General features: G+C 43.0%; 1 protein-coding gene across 3 annotated transcripts in view; it reads left to right on the top strand.

Annotated features, from left to right (window-relative positions):
- Positions 1 to 16,566, top strand: part of TMEM131L (transmembrane 131 like) — a 186,499-nt gene that overhangs the window by 160,557 nt on the left and 9,376 nt on the right. For 2 of the 3 annotated variants that reach the window (XM_064383805.1, XM_064383804.1), the window contains exons 27-31: positions 6,606 to 6,730; positions 9,995 to 10,161; positions 11,187 to 11,372; positions 14,475 to 14,553; positions 16,094 to 16,176. In XM_064383805.1, coding sequence (XP_064239875.1) covers positions 6,606 to 6,730; positions 9,995 to 10,161; positions 11,187 to 11,372; positions 14,475 to 14,553; positions 16,094 to 16,176 — 640 coding nt within the window. The remainder of the gene's footprint in view (positions 1 to 6,605; positions 6,731 to 9,994; positions 10,162 to 11,186; positions 11,373 to 14,474; positions 14,554 to 16,093; positions 16,177 to 16,566) is intronic. The other variant, XM_064383806.1, reaches the window with a different exon arrangement.

Genomic DNA, 16,566 nt, shown 5'->3' with positions numbered 1-16,566 from the left:
TAAAAGCACATTTGTTCAAACAAAAAGTTGTTTTGGAGAGTTTGGCCCAAGGATTGCTACTTTGGGACCTTTCTGCAGATTTTGGGGAGCTATTGAATTGGTGGTGGGGGTGGGGGAGTGGACAGTGGTTAACAAATTGAAAGCAACCTGTGGGCTGTGATTTTCCTGAAGGTAACAATCAGATATTGTTCAATTCAGTTTTATAAAGACTATCAGGATGCCTGTTGCATAGAAGCAGTGTAGTTGAGTAAATGCTTGAATGAATGTGAATGTAAGACATTATTGGAAGATCATCCTCAGTGTTTTAGAGATTGAAGAGGGAAGAAATGAATACCAGCTCTTTTCTAACAAAGAGGCTGTTTTCTGTGAGGAGATATGATGTAATCAAGGCTTACATTTGAGCAGGAGTAAAGGACAAGAAAGTAGATAAGAGACATTTTAGAAGAGAAAAACTATCAGGACTTCTTAGCACCAAATACATGCAGGAGAGGGAGTCATTTTTTTACATGGCCATTTACAAAACATAGCTCCAAGGTTCCAAGCCTGGGTGACCGGAATGGGGAATTCTGATGGATATGATGAGCTCGTTTTTATGTTTGTCAAAGCAATGTTGTTATCATGGTTAAGAGCATGGGCTTTAGTCAGCCTTCTTCTAGGTTTGAATCTAGCTCATCATGTATTCATTCTATAATATTCGGTTAGTTACTTAACACTGCATTTTTCTCCTTCTGCAAATGAGGGTGATAATAGCATAGCTACCTCAAATAGTTGTGAGGAGTAAGTGGGTTAATGTGAGAATTGCTTTAGAATGGCAGCACTCTCAAAGTATTGACAGGCAGTAAGTCTCAAAGTGATAGGTGTGATAATGATCATACCAACAGAGAGAGCGGCTGGACTTTGAAGTGAGATGTATGGTAGACAGTGGGAGGTGGGGAACTAGAGCTTCTGCAACAAGTTAGGCCTGGAGCTTGAGATTTGGGGTTACCCATGTGGAGGTTAGATGTGGAGCCTATGAGGTGTGCACAGAGAAAAGACAAGGTCCCTGAATCTAGACCTTGGGGAGGAGGCAGTGTTGAATTTGCAGACTGGCTGAGGGTGCAGGTATGGCAAGTATACCAAAAGCTAGACCTAGAAGGTAGGGCACACTTTCAGGAGCAGAAATAAAACAAAAAGTCATTGAATTTGGAATAGGAGGGAATGAGTAGTTAGGAGTTGAACCTAACATCCTTTTTTTTTTTTTGAGACGGAGTTTTGCTCTTGTTACCCAGGCTGGAGTGCAATGGCGCGATCTTGGCTCACCGCAACCTCTGCCTCCTGGGTTCAGGCAATTCTCCTGCCTCAGCCTCATGAGTAGCTGGGATTACAGGCATGCGCCACCATGCCCAGCTAATTTTTTGTATTTTTAGTAGAGATGGGGTTTCACCATGTTGACCGGGATGGTCTCGATCTCTTGACCTTGTGATCCACCCGCCTCGGCATCCCAAAGTGCTGGGATTACGGGCGTGGGCCACCGCACCCGGCCCCCTAACATCCTTTTGATATGGGCTTTGGAGTCTTACATGTTGCCCTGCAATGAAATAGAAGCTGATGCTTCCATGCACTTACTGCACCAGATGCACACCCTTATGTGCTGGGAGGGGAAGCTGGAATGGATTATCCCAAGGTCCCCTCAGCACAAGATGGCCCTAAGGAATAACAGTGCTGTCACTGGCCTCCACCTGCCACATGTGTGGGTGCCAGTGCCTATCTCAGACTCTCCTCCCGCACTGGAGTCTTCCTGACTCTCTGTGCCAGGCTTAGCTATGCCCTTGGTTATGGCTGTGTTCTTAATTTCTTCAAGGTATTTTCTTCTCTGTGTGTCTTTACCATTAGATCACCGAGGCCATGAGTCTTGCCGTTTACCTCTATCCCTAGAGCTCAAGGCTGCTCTTGCTGTCGGTCTTAGTGGTTATGTAAGACTCTCCTTCATTGTTTGGTCTGTGAACCTGTGTAGAACAGACATCTGCACCTAATGGTGGCAGCCAGTTCACAGCAGACACGTCCATCTGGGGGATGTGGACGGCATAAGCTGTACTTTGTGGCCCAAGGTTGTCCAACCAAGTCAACCAAGGTGGATTCTCTGGTGCAGATTTGGGGGCAGTGGTTTGTCATTACTTTCCTGTCCCTGTGACTCACTCCTTGTTTTGTAGAACTGTTCTTTGAAAGTCCTGTGAGTGTATTAATAGTTTCCATTTCATTGTTCATTTGGTAAAATCATTCTCAATAAACACATTCCCAAGTGCAGGGCTCAGTGTTTGTTTTTCTTGCACATTCTTAGAGCCTAATTTTGCAGCTTACAAAATTGTATAAATCTGTCTATATAATACAGGTGGAACATTCCTCTGGATTTATTGGCAAGGAAAGTTGAAGCCCAGGTTTGGAATCCACAAACTAAATTTTAACCTTAGCTTGGCTTTCTATTTTCTTTTAAGCAGATTTTTTTTTCCTTAGAAAAGTAATTCATGATTATTATAGAAGCATAAAGAATAAGGTAGGAAAAGATCTATCCAGAATAAACCACTTTTAATGTTTTTGTATTCTTTTCTATGCAGATTTTTAAAAGCTATTATTATATTAAAATAGTTAATAACTTATTATTGTCTGTAGCTTTGTCATAACATTATAACTAAATTTTCCATAAAAATTAAATGGAGAGCTTTGTTTTTATTGGTGACATAACATTTCACCATTTAACTGTGCAATCATGTAAACCATTCTTCTGCCATTGGACATTAAGATTGTTTCCAGCTTTTTACTTTCATAATTATAAGTCTGTGATGCAGAGTTTTGTTCCTTTTACCTGTGTTTCTGGTAAGTCTTTGTTATAGATGTCAAGAAATAGAATGAAAGGGTATTGATATGGTTTGGCTGTATCTCCACCCAAATCTCATCTTGAATTATAACTCCCACAATTCCCACATGTCGTGGGAAGTTGTTGAATTATGGGGGCGGGTCTTTCCTGTGCTGTTTTCATGATAGTGAATAAGTCTCACGAGATCTGATGGTTTTAAAAACGGGAGTTTCCCTGCACATTCTCTCTTCTCTTGTCTGCTGTCATCCGTGTGAGACGTGCTTTTCACCTTCTGCCATGATTGTGAGGCCTCCCCAGCCACATGGAAATGTGAATTCAGTAAACCTCTTTCTTTTGTAAATTGCCCAGTCTTGGGTATGTCTTTATCAGCAGCATGAAACAGACTAATACAGTTATAAACTGTGTAAAGCTCCTATGTGTGCTGACAGATTACTTTCCAGAAAGTTGGTACAGATTTGTTCACGTGTCGTATCTGAGCATGCTGCTTTCATTCTCCGCTGTGCAGCATCGTTTGTCGAATCTTGGTCAGTGTGATAGGTGAGCAGTCGTGGTTTGGTTTTCTTACCAGGGAAAGGTGAGCAATTTCCTTCATTTTTTTGTAGAAGGCTGAAAAACACAAACAATTCATCCAAAATGCCACCACTGAAAAGAAATTCTAGAAATTAAGAGGTAAATATCTAACCTACTTCTGCTTCCACACTTCAGAGGCAGACACAGTGAACAGGATGCTGCTTCCCCAGCCATTTCTTAGTCTTTATGCATCATAAACACGTTTGTGTTTTTTGAAACCAAAATGGAAAGAGGAGACACAAGATAGTCTATGATTTACCTTTCCCAAAAGCATTATTTTATGATGAAATATTTTGAATGAGCTCTTTGTGGTTTTTTTTTTTTGCTTTTATATTTCTTTAATGAATTTGTATTTCATGTCCTTTGCCCTTTTTTCTTTTGACTGTTAGTGTCTTTTTATTCTCTGTAAGAGCACTTTCTGTGTTAAAGATATCAACTTTATCAAATATTGTGTAGCAGAGTTTTTTCTCAGTTTGCTAAGGGACTAAGCAAACTTAAGTTATTGCTTATTTGATTTTACTTATACACAGTGGTTTTAAAAATGGCTTTGTGCAGTAAAGTTGTGATTTCTCTTCTTTGATTTCTTCCTTTGCTTTTAGTAAAGCTTAGGAAATCTTTCTCCATGTGCCATTTGTTAAATCATTGATACCAGCTCACGCCTGTATCAGAGAGCTCAGCAAACTTCACTAAAATAGTTCAAATAGTTCAGCTGAGGCAGGAGAATTCCTTGAGCCCAGGAGTTCAAGACCAGCCTGGGCAACACAATAAGACCCCATCTCTACAGAAAATTAAAAAAAAAAATAGCTGGGCATGGTGGCACTTGCCTGTAGTGTCAGCTACTCAAGAAACTGAGGTGGGAGGTTGCTTAAGCCTGGAAGGTTGAGGCAGCAGTGAACCACAATTGCATGACTGCACCCCAGCCTGAGCAACAGAGCAAGACCCTGTCTCAAAAAACAGAACAAAACAAAAACCACCAAATAACTCAATGGTGATGATGGTGATAACTAAGTCTCATGTAAATGGCTGATGAGATGCTAGGTATTTTAGTCCTCACAGTGCTTTGAGGCTGACTCAGGAAACTGAGGCAGAGAGGCTCAGTAACTTGGCCAAGGTTACACAGCTGGTCATCAATCATGAGATTGACACTAGGCCGTTTACCCTCGGAGATGTGCTCTTAATTGCAGCTCCACGTGACTCTTCAGTTAGTCCCACCCTCCTCTCTCTGGGATCCTCTACCAGAAAGCAGCCAGGTGGTCCTTTGCTCTTCCTCGGATTTCTTGACAAGTCTGTTGCTGTGTGCTCTGGCTTGCTCTCCCTCCCTGTTCCACCCGCTGCCTCCATTGCAGGCCTGTTCTCAGCTCGACTCACTGCCACGTCCCTCCTCGCGGCCCAGTGCTTTGGAAGGTGCTCCCTGCCACTCTTTCTGGGATGCGTCTCACGCCTCTGAATCTAGCTTGTCCTGCGTTCTCCTTTTCTTTGTCATAGTCATGGAGAACTCTGATACTTCTGGTCACTAAGTCCTGACTCTCAGTAGTCTTGAATGTACTCACTCTTTTGCTTGCAGAGGATGACAGTTCCAACCGGACGGATTTGAGAAAGGCAGCCAAGTATCAGAGTGACTGCTTACCAGCTCACGCTTTCTCAGGCCCCACTGACCGTGGAGGGATGGAAAGGCTTAAGTACTTGCTGTGTCGACAAGCCTTTGTTTGCCCTTCAGTGGACAGAGGGTGGGAAACGCCCCACCAAGTTAGAAATACACAAAGGAACAATACATGAATAAATGTGCTGCATGTCTGTTTAACATTAGATTCTGAGTCTGCATGTCCTTCTGTTTAGCTTCAAACTTGAAGAATTAGCGTAAGGTCCTGTAGGATAGGGCTTTGTGTGTTTAACTTGTCAGGTTTTAAAAATACCTTCAGAATCAGAGAAAGGTTAATATATACTTATTGGGGGAAACAAAAGTGTATAAAGGAGAAAGCAAAAATGTCAAAATCACACTTCCTATACAGTGAAAATCCCATTTTGCTTCTCGTGTTTATTCACTGTGGTATGCACATTGCTTAAATAGATGCATGAAGGTTCTAATATCCCAGAACTTGGAGGTATTCCAGGTTATCTAAAACCTTTTCTTTTTCTCCTTTCAAGTTATTCGTGTTAGTCAAGTGCATGTTTCAACTTCACAATTCCTACTCTGATTGCTGGGCCAGCCTTCTGAAAGAGAAGGTAAAATGAGCCAATCTTTGGTTTCCAAGAAGTGTGAATCCTAAGAGTCAGTAGGAAGGGGACTCTTCTGGACCAAGGGGATTTGCCTCTGTGAGGTTCCTGGAGAGGACATGTTCCTTCTGAAAGGACCTAACACACTGAAGAGATGGGTCCTTTTAGCCTTTGGGACTCAGTGTGTGAGCTCCCACCACCGCCCACGCACTGACAGTGTCTTTGCTTTAAGGGGCTACATATTTAAGGAAGAGGAATAATAAGTATTAGAGGATGTTCAAGGCTTGAGCTATTTTATAATTTGAAAGGGCAAGGGGAATCCCTCTCCTTTTGGGTCTGTTAATAGAGCAAGCCTGACATTTATAAGAGGAAAAGGTCCCAATTGAGAAAACTATACCTATTTAATACATATATCTAATGTTTATGTATGTCGTGCTGATGCTTTTCAGAACCACATTTTTAAAGCATCAGGCATATTCTTGCCTTTTTTACCCAAGAAGCTTAAACTAGTTTGGAGCATTCTATAGAGATTTGGCTGTTCTCCCAAAGTTTGTCTGTAAACAAAAATGTAAATACACAACTTGCTCCTAAATTGAGTTTTTACCTGATTTTTCTTCATAGTACAGTAATTTATGTGAGTTGCACGTACCAAATTAACAGGTGAAGGTTGGAGGATTTATTGCTGCAAAGTTAACAGCAAGCTGGTCATAAATTGCTAGCAGATGTTTTTCCTTTTTAGCCTCTTAGGAATTTTATAGGCAGCAATTCTTTTTTCTTCTTTTTCTGTGGAGCTGGAGAGAAGTAGAGCAAGAAGGGAAAAGAAAACAAACTAGAGACTGAGAAACATACGTCTCTGTTTTCAACAGCTCTAGGACATTCTGAATTCAGATGGAATCGGTCTTCAAAAATTTAAACATGTTTTTATTCATAGTCAGTTTAAACAATTAAACATTTACTTTTTCTTCTTTAGCAAGAAGATCCTTATAGGAAGAAAAAGCTTCAGGAGAAAAGAGAAGGAAATTTACAAAATTTAAATTGGAATAAAAGTCGAGCATGTAGAAAGAACAAGAAGAGGGGTGTTGCCCCAGTCTCAAGGTGCGTAATTCTTACTGTTCCTTTAACATGTTGATCAGTTTTTTACTTTAGAAATTTGCATTTGGCTGTTAGCTTTTAAACTCATTTCTGTGATGTTAGATACAGATAATATGAGAATGTAGATATTTATATCTTAAGATTAAAATACCTTTGTAAAATTAACATTTTCCCATTATGTTTTTATTTTGTTAAAAATACCTTAAAGCAACCATGGTGTATCTTTCCTTTATAAAATGCTAACAGATATGGTAGTTTTTAGGGGAAAGGCATATGCCATCCCTCCATGTGGAGACCTTCATTCTGCTTCTGAGAGGCAGGAGCATTTGTGGAACAGGAACTAGAGAAACCCACTGGGCACAGGCATGCGTCTTCTGTTCCCTGTTCAGCCACTGACCCACCTGCGCTCTCTGGGGTCATAATAATGAAACAGAAAAGTTACCCCTCAGGTAACCCTTGCTTCCGTCCTGCAGAAGGTAGGTTCTTACAACTGCAGAAAGTGAGGTATCCAGATACTGTGGTTTGCTCAAAGCCACAAGTTTTGGAAAGGGGCAGATCCAGAATTAGAACCCAGGCAGTGTGGCATTCTGCTTTGGAAACCTTGCTTCTTTGAGACACTTAATTTCCCTGAGCTCTCATTTTCTTATCTGTAAATGAAGGAGCTGAACCGGGCTTGTGTGGGAATCCTGTATTACTGGAGTGCCAGAAGTATTCTCCTAAATCTATTTTTTTTTTTTTGTTTGAGACAGAGTCTCGCTCTATTGCCAGGCTGGAGTACAGTGGCGCGGTCCTGGCTCACTGCAATTTCCATTTTCCAGTTTCAAGCAATTCTCCTGCCTTAGCCTCCTGAGTAGCTGGGACTACAGGCGCGCACCACCATGCCCGGCTAATTTTTGTATTTTTAGTAGAGACAGGGTTTCACCATGTTGGCCACGATGGTCTCGATCTCTTGACCTCGTGATCCACCCACCTCAGCCTCCCAAAGTGCTGGGATAACAGGCGTGACCTAAATCTAATTTTTATAAATTTCTCAGCTTGGGGATTTTTCCACCAGGTCAGTAGTGTGTACTTTCTGACTCCAAGTCCTGCAGGTGGTATGGTCTCTGAGTTTTGATTTCTCAGGTTAGACTTCCAGCCTCCCACACATGCATGTGCCAGGAGCCCGCAGCAGAGATGTGCTCCTTTTTCTCTTCCTCATCGGGTCTGTGGATGGAGCTTTTCTGGTCTCCCATGTACTGAGGATGCCCCATTCCAGGGCCCCAGTCTCATACAGGAGACTCATTTCGGCTCCCTGATGCCTGTATGAGGGTGTCCGTGAGTGGACATTAAAACCCAGCTCCTGGACAGTCAGGCCCGTTTCCTGCCCGGTACCCCCCACATTCCCCACTCTGGCTTGTTCTTTGAAGTTCTGGCATCTAGAGAGTTCTCTTCTTTGTGAGCTCAGCTAGGTGTTTCAATGTGTTTCTGTTAGATTTTTCTCTAGCAGTTGCACATTTGCATGGGGAAGGAATTCCACCTTGCTGCAGTTCGGCTTGTTGGGAGGGACCTCTGGTGGAACTGCTGCCGGCACAGAGCACACGTGGTGCTATTTATGTGCCTGCTTGCAGGCCCCCGAGGAGGTTCCATTTGGAGCCTGGGATTCAGCATCGTAGCAAGCTCCCCAGCAGTGCTCGGATGTACAGCAGCTCCCGGGTATCTCCAGGCTCCAATTCAACACCCAGCTTACGCTGAGCAATCTGCAAAATGCAAATGTGAAAAAAATACACATATCCATTATTAATTTCTTGCTAACACTAAGTTCTAATTATTATCAGGTAATTTTCTTTATTTAGACCTGTATTATGTAGACTAAGTGATTTGAAAGCTGCAAGGCAGTATACCATAGAAAGGAAAAGCCTCAGACCTAGTTGGATTCATTTACATGTATCTTCATAAACATATAATAGACTCTGAGGTCACTTTAAAGTGTTATATTTTCCTGATGTGAGCATATAGAAAGATATAAAATTAAAGTGGAACTTCACCAGTTAAACATTAGGATACATTTTTTTTTTTTGAGACGGAATTTCGCTCTTGTTACCCAGGCTGGAGTGCAATGGCGCGATCTCGGCTCACCGCAACCTCCGCCTCCTGGCTTCAAGCGATTCTCCTGCCTCAGCCTCCCGAGTAGCTGGGATTACAGGCACGTGCCACCATGCCCAGCTAATTTTTTGTATTTTTAGTCGAGACGGGGTTTCACCATGTTGACCAGGATGGTCTTGATCTCTTGACCTCGTGATCCACCCGCCTCGGCCTCCCAAAGTGCTGGGATTATAGGCTTGAGCCACCGCGCCCGGCCTAGGATACATTTTTAAAAGCAGATTTCTGACATAAAGAAATAATAAATCAAGTCATTGAAAAATAACTTTCAAGTATCCAGAAGCTTATACTGTTTTGGGTTCATGACACTTAAGAAGTAGGTTGTTTCAGATTGTCTGTGTCCTTGGCTCTTGTTTCTGTCTATATACCTTTTTTTTAACCTTGATCAGAAATCATTGAAATTACCTGGGACACCTCACATATTTGATCTTACCTGCCATCCTACAAACCTAACATTAGGTACTGAAATTGGACTGTGTGAAATTCTCCGGTAGCATTCTCTGCATTTCTGTATTGCTATTTATGAAGTTGTTTTGCAGTTCTTCCCTCGAGGCATTCAAGGTCTAGTAAGAGAGGTATTGTTCAACTTTGAGATCTTCGGGAAAATAACTTTATTCTTCTTTGTAGCCACTGCACCTTTCATAACAGTACGTGGCACGTGGTGGCCACTCAACAGATGTTTGTTAAGTGAGTGAATGAGAATGCATTTAAATGAACACTTCATACCTTCTGCCAGACACCAAGGAACAGGTTCATCTATTGAAAAATCATATTTTACACTAACAACAGGGAAAACAAGCCAAGAGTCCTGGGTTCTAGCCCTGGACCTGCCACTTACCAGGTGACTTTGAGTGACCTTGCAGAGTCTTGCTCCTCTTACTGTAAACTGTGAAAATAGATTAAATGAGCTCAAAATTAATTCTAAGTCTAAAATAACAAAATCTTTTTCTTATTGGTATGCCTTTCTGCTCATCATATTCTGCCACCAGACCCAAAGAGAGGAGGACTCTTATAGTCCCAGATTCATATTTTCACCTCTATTAAGTCTCATGGAAAGGAAGTCTGCATGTGTACATGATAAAATACAGATGTGATTTTTTTGTGTGTATGTGTATGTGGCTCTTGCAGGCCTTCTGAACAGAGTGACCTAAAGCTTGTGTGCAGTGACTTTGAGAGGTCTGAGCTGAGCAGTGACATCAATGTAAGAAGCTGGTGTATACAGGAAAGCACCAGGGAGATTGGTAAAGCAGATGCCGAAATTGCCAGCAGTTTACCTGCTGCCCAGAGAGAGGCAGGTATGTCATGACACTGAGCTACAAATGATGCTTCTGTTGGAATTTTTGTTTCCTCAAGGAAGTGTCTAATAAGAGAAATGACATCTCAGTGCTATCGCTATAGACAACTTAGCTAATGACTCAAGCCCCCGTGGAAAGCTTTCAGGGTGAGATCAGAAAACTAAGATTTGGTTGACTCTGAGAAGGCCTGTAGTGCTGCCCCCACCCTCCAGTCTGGCCAGTCATAACTATCCTCAGTCATATTGCTGAAGGAACAATGCTTGCTTGCTTAGACAGGCCCCCTTTGGTGAAAGAGGGGACTGGCCAAGTGAGGTGGTGCTAGCCCCACACCTGGAGTTCTGCAGAGCCAGGCTACTGCCCCGTCCAAGGCCTGCTGGGCAGTGTCCCTGGGAGTGGTAGGTAGAGGGACACCCAGTGCTGAGTCCAGGGTCTGGTACAGGACAGGGCAGTACATGTGGGGCACGGGGTGGTGGGGGTTGTAACCCTCCCAACCAACACCCACTTTCTCCAGACACATGCCCCATGTCACGTACACAGGCCAGCACACTCAGCTGGTTTCTCCCTCCACCCTCTATTTTTCATTCCCTTGACACACGTGTGTTGCTTTTGGTCTTATTGAAGAGTCTCCCTACCCATGTATCAATATTTTGAAACTTTTATTGGACGTCTTATTAAAAGAGAGGGGGAAAATCCCCTATGAATCTTTGGTGCAATAGAGTAGCCTCAGTTTTCTTGATAGAAGTTATTTGTTATTTGTAGAATCATTATTAGATCATGTTTATATAGTTGGTGTTGGCCATCTTAGCCCTTAATTGCTCCTGCTGTAGGCAGAGTAGACAGCCCATCCCCTGTTTCTCACAGGGCAACCATTAGTTTCCATGCACTCCTTCCTTCTTGCTAGATGAGCAGAGGTAGCTGAAGGTGAACATGGCCTTCCTCCTCCTGTCGCCTCTCTTCTTCTGCTAGAAATGCATGAGGTTGACAGTTGTTTCAGGAAAACATGACTGCTCTCACTCTTCCTCCAGAAGGTTACTACCGGAAGCCTGAGAAAAAGTGTGCAGACAAGTTCTGCTCTGATTCCAGCTCTGACTGCGGGAGCTCCTCGGGCAGCGTGCGTGCCAGCCGGGGCAGCTGGGGGAGCTGGAGCAGCACCAGCAGCTCTGACGGGGATAAGAAGCCGGCAGTGGACACCCAGCACTTCCTGCCGGCTGGTGAGTCCTGAGTGGAGCCCCAGGCACTCTCAGTGACCCTTCCCTCTGCCCTCTCCCATACCCAGTCCACACAGTCTCCATCTGCCCTCAGGCATGCAGAGGACAGATGGGACAGTGACCTTGACCTTTGCTTTGGATTTCACTCATTTGCTTTTTCTTTCCTCTCCTTCTTCCCCTCCATCCTAACCATAATCATCATTGTCGTTTTTTAATGTCTGTCTTGGAAATAGTTCAAAGAGCTCTGCATTTAGTTTTTCATTTGTACATTCTTTTTGTTGTGGTAAAATATACATAACACAGCATTGGCCACTGTGATGCTTCTTAGGTGTGGAGTTCTGTGGCACTAGGTGCATCACACTGTGCAGCCGTCACACCTGTCCGTCTCCAGAATTGTTTATCTTGCAAAACTGAAACTCTATGCATGAAACAATAACTCTGCATTTCTCCCTCTCTGTAACCCCTGCTGACCCCTCTTCTACTTTCTGTGTCTGTGAATTTGACTATGAGTATCTTATATAAGTGGAATTATACAGTATGATTGTCGTTTTGTGACTGGATCATTTCAGTTAGCATGATGTCTTCAAGGTTCAAAAACGTTGCAGTGTGTGTCAGCATCTCCTTCCTTTTTATTGCCGGGTAATGCTCCATTTTATGTACAGACCACGTTTTGTTTATCCACGTATCTGTGGATGGACGCTTGGATGATAACTTCCACATTTTGGTGGTTTGAATAATGCTACTGTGAACATTGGCCGTCCCTTATTTTTGAGAAAGCTGATGTAGGAGAGGTCAAAGAAGCATCTGTGTTTCCGTCACCCAGAATTAACAACTCTTAATTTTGCCATATTTTCTTCTTTTTTTTTTTTGTTCAAGAAAAAATATTTTATCATGTGTTAACTTCTCCCTCCCCAAGGGAATCACTGTTTACTCTCATGAATTTGGTCTGGGTACTTTTAGTCCATTTTAAATTTTACATTCATATATCCATCAACAAAATATTGACTATTAGTCTTTAACTTACATAAATTAAATAATACTTCAGTGTAGCCTTCTGCCTCTTGCTCTTTTCACTCAGGTTGAATTTTTAATTTTTTTGAGAGAGTCACTCTGTCACCCAGGCTGGAGTGCAGTGGTGGTATCTCAGCTCACTGAAACCTCTGCCTCTTGGGTTTAAGCGATTCTCATGCCTCAGCCAACAGAGTAGCTGGGATTACAGGCTTGTGCCACCACGCCTGGCTAATTTTTGTATTGTTAGTAGAGATGGGGTTTCACCATGTTGCCCAGGCTGGTGTTGAACTCCTGGCTTCAAGTGATCTGCCCTCCTCAGCCTCCCAGAGTGCTGGGATTACAGGCATGAGCCACCGTGCCCAGCCTATTCAGCATTGTTTTTTATACCTTTACATCTAAATGAGATGTAGTTCCATTCCGTTTAACTATTGTTTTCAACGTAGTAAATGTTTAACCTTAGTGAAAAGAGAGGGTCGTGAGGTTGTGCAGTTCCCGTTTGTGTGGCGCCTTGCATTTGTCAAGCGTGCTCATGCTGTGTCCACAGCGTGTTCTCATCCTCTTCTGAAGACTCAGCCTCAGAGTTGCCCAGATCCTTTGACACCATGCAGTAGCTCAGGCTTGAGCCCAGGGCTTCTTTCCCCAGATCCTAGTGCACTGCCCACCTCATCTTCTCCTCTCCTCATGGCTGTTCTGCGTGCTGAACCCAAGCCATAGAGAATTTCCTTCCGCAGCCTGCAAGCTGTACTATTTTTCCTCTCTCCCACCAGCAGTGAGACCTTAAAAGAAAGCTTTTTCTGAGAGACTAGTGCAGTAGCAGCCATAAAAACCTAGAGGAAGTACCCACATGTATGTGATTCCACTAGCATTTCTCTACATTTTCGGTTTTCCCTCTTGTCTTGCTCAGCCTTTTTAGACATTGTTGTCTTAATGACCCCCTGCTAAAATGTTCACACCGCGGATCCATTCTGTGCATGTGCATCTACCACTGAGGACTGAAGGTTTTGCCTTAGGATTCCAGTGTGGGATTTTTAAAATGGAGGCCAGGCACGGTGGCTCACACCTGTAATCCCAGCACTTTGGGAGGCCGAGGCAGACAGATCACTTGAGGTCAGGAGTTCGACACCAGCCTGGCCAACATGGCAAAACCCTGTCTCTACTAAAAATATAAAAATTAGCTGGGCATGGTGACGAGCGCCTGTAGTCCCAGCTACTGGGATGCTGAGGCAGGAGGCAGAGGTTGCAGTGAGCTGAGATCACCACTGCACTCTAGCCTGGGTGAGAGAGCAAGACTGTCTCAAAAAAAAAGGGAGGGAGAGGTACGTTAAGAAGAACTACAAGTGTACGTTTTGCTTGAGGGAATGGCTAACATTAGCAGAATGATGAAAATCATTAATGATATTGCTATACAATAGCATAGTATGCAGTCTTTAAGTTGCGTGAAGGTTATGTAAGAGCGGGAAAATGTCCCCAATGTAATAAATGGTGTAAAAAAAAAAAGACAATGTTTCTGTAAAATATGATTACAATTTTATACATATACACACACATAAAAGAGATTATAAAGAACTTTGGGAGGCCAAGGCAGGTGGATTACCCGAGGTCAGGAGTTCAAGACCAGCCTGGCCAATATGGCGAAACTCCATCTCTACTAAAAATACAAAAATTAGCCAGTTTGGTGGTGCGCGCCTGTAATCGCAGCTACTTGGGAGGCTGAGGCAGGAGAATCACTTGAACCCGGGAGGCAGAAGGTGCAATGAGCCGAGATCACGCCATTGCATTCCAGCCTGTGTGACGTATTTGAGGCTCCGTGTTTTTCTTTTGTATTTATTTGAGGCTCTGTCTCAAATAAAACAAAACACAGTAACAACAAAAAGAGATTATTAAGAAATATACCTAAATGTTCATAATTACCGTTGCACGATTCATGTTTAATATTTAATTAAAAATTAAATGACTAAATGTGTGAATATCAGTTTAAAATGAAAAGTCAGTCATTAGGGATTAATGATATTAATAACCTATGCATTTTAATACCGAATATACAGTTGAAGTATACTTTTTAAAACTTGTGATGATGTGTTTCTTCTAATGCAGGAGACAGTGTTTCACCAAATGATTTTCCTTCTGAAGCTCCCATCTCCTTGAGTCTTTCCCATAACATCTGCAATCCCATGTAAGTTTTTTATTTTCCAGCTTTGACAGTATGTTTTATATATTGCTTTTTCTACCAAGTAGTGTATTTCTTCTTTGTACTTAGTGTTCTGCAGGTTAAAATATGAAACTTTTTAAAGATGCAGGAAAGTAGAATCTGATTTTATTAATAATTCAGGAATGGTGCGGGTAAACATGGTTCATGTGAGAGAGTCTCTGGTATCACTTTTTTTTTTTCAGAGAGGGAGCCACGTTAGAAAATACCTAATTTCTGATACCAGCCATGGTGGTTCACATCTGTAATCCTAGCATTTTGGGAGGCCAGGGTGGGAGGATCTCTTGAGTTCAGGAGTTCAAGACCAGTCTGGGCAACATAATGAAACCCCATCTCTAAAAATAATTTTTTTAAAAAGTTGTCAGGCATAGTGGCACATGCCTGTATTTCCAGCTATTCACTGAGGCTAAGGTGGGAAGATAACTTGATCCCAGAAGATTGAGGCTGCAGCGAGCTGTGATCACGCCACTACATTCTAGCCTGGGTAACAGAGCGAGATTCTGTCTCAGAAGAGAAAAGAAGACCTTCTTTCTTTCTTTCTTTTTTTTCGAGATGGAGTGTTGCTCTTGTTGACCAGGCTGGAGTGCAGTGATGCAATCTTGGCTCACTGCAACCTCTGCCTCACAGATTTAAGCAATTCTCCTGCCCCAACCTCCCTAGTTGCTGGGATTACACACACCCACCACCACACCTGGCTACTTTTTGTATTTTTAGTAGAGACAGGGTTTCACCATATTGGCCAGGCTGGTCTCAGACTCCTGACCTTGTGATCCGCCCGCCTTGGCCTCCCAAAGTGCTGTGATGACAAGCGTAAGCCACCACTCCTGGCCAAGAAGACCTTATTTCTTCTGAGTGTAGAAGGTGGAAGCAGTTGTTATTATAAAGATGGGAATCATTTACCCTTTGGTAGGCCTTGATATAAAACTAAGCATTGATAATTTAGTAAATTTTGCAAGAACCTAGTAGATACATGCTTACAGTTCTGCTGTGTGACGATTTCTGCAGCATTGGACAAAATGAACAAGCACATTTGATTGAGTGAGAGAAGAGGAGGGTGGGTAAGAAGGAGAATTCAAGGTGAGAAATAAACTTGGTTTCTTAGGTGCCTCCCTCACTGTGAGAGGACCGAGAATGCAGGTAAACGGGTGACTTTGTGAGGAAGGAAACTTGCTAGCGCATAAGGAAAGCTCTTCATGGGTTTATTGGGGGCAGGATGTAAACACAGGACTAAGAATTGCTGCTAACGGGGACAGGTAGATTTAAAACCACAGGTTACCATAGTTATGTTAGTTAATTTTTTGTTGATGGTTATGACAAGAATTTGCTGGATCTTGGGAATTTAATATTCCTCAATTCTTTTCTGGCTGTGTAACTTTGCATCTTTTATATCTGTATGTTTCTTGGGGAAGACGTCATGTGAAAACTCAATCAGACTTGGTTATACAATATCCGTATTTCCTTGTGCAGAAAAAAATGAGTTGTTCCTCCTTTGCTCACTTCCCTACAGGGCTGTGAATAGTCTCCCACAATACACAGACCCTTCCTGCCCCAGCCTTCCTGCCGGGCCCACAGGTGTTGAAGAAGATAAAGGTGAGATGCATTCCTCTTGCTGCAGACATCAGCCACGGGTTCTGTGCTATCTATATTCCTGGCTGATGAGCTTGAGAAGACAAAGCAGGTGGGGTGGGACAGGGCTGTTTCCTCTCTGGCCCCTTCTCCAAGCCACATGTTCATAGATCAGGAAGGCACCTGGTCTGTGGACGGGCATCATCAGGGCCCCAGCTGACCTTGTGCATCAATTCTGAGCCCCCTCTCTACAGCTGAGGCACAGATGCTCTCTTCCTTGGAATAATCGCAGGCCCCTCACAGGAGACTCCTGATGCATTTAGTTCACCTTCCCTAGTCAGAGACGACAGAAAACTATGGAAGGGTGATGCGTGGCCTAAGGGAAGAGAGGCTGATTGGGGACCGTGCCTGGGT

This window comes from Aotus nancymaae, unplaced genomic scaffold, assembly GCF_030222135.1.
Source record: "Aotus nancymaae isolate 86718 unplaced genomic scaffold, 86718_ANA_hifiasm-v0.15.2.pri h1tg000033l, whole genome shotgun sequence".
NCBI lineage: Eukaryota > Metazoa > Chordata > Mammalia > Primates > Aotidae > Aotus > Aotus nancymaae.
Note: the sequence above shows the minus strand (reverse complement) of the source record. Positions and strands in the feature narration are given on the sequence as shown.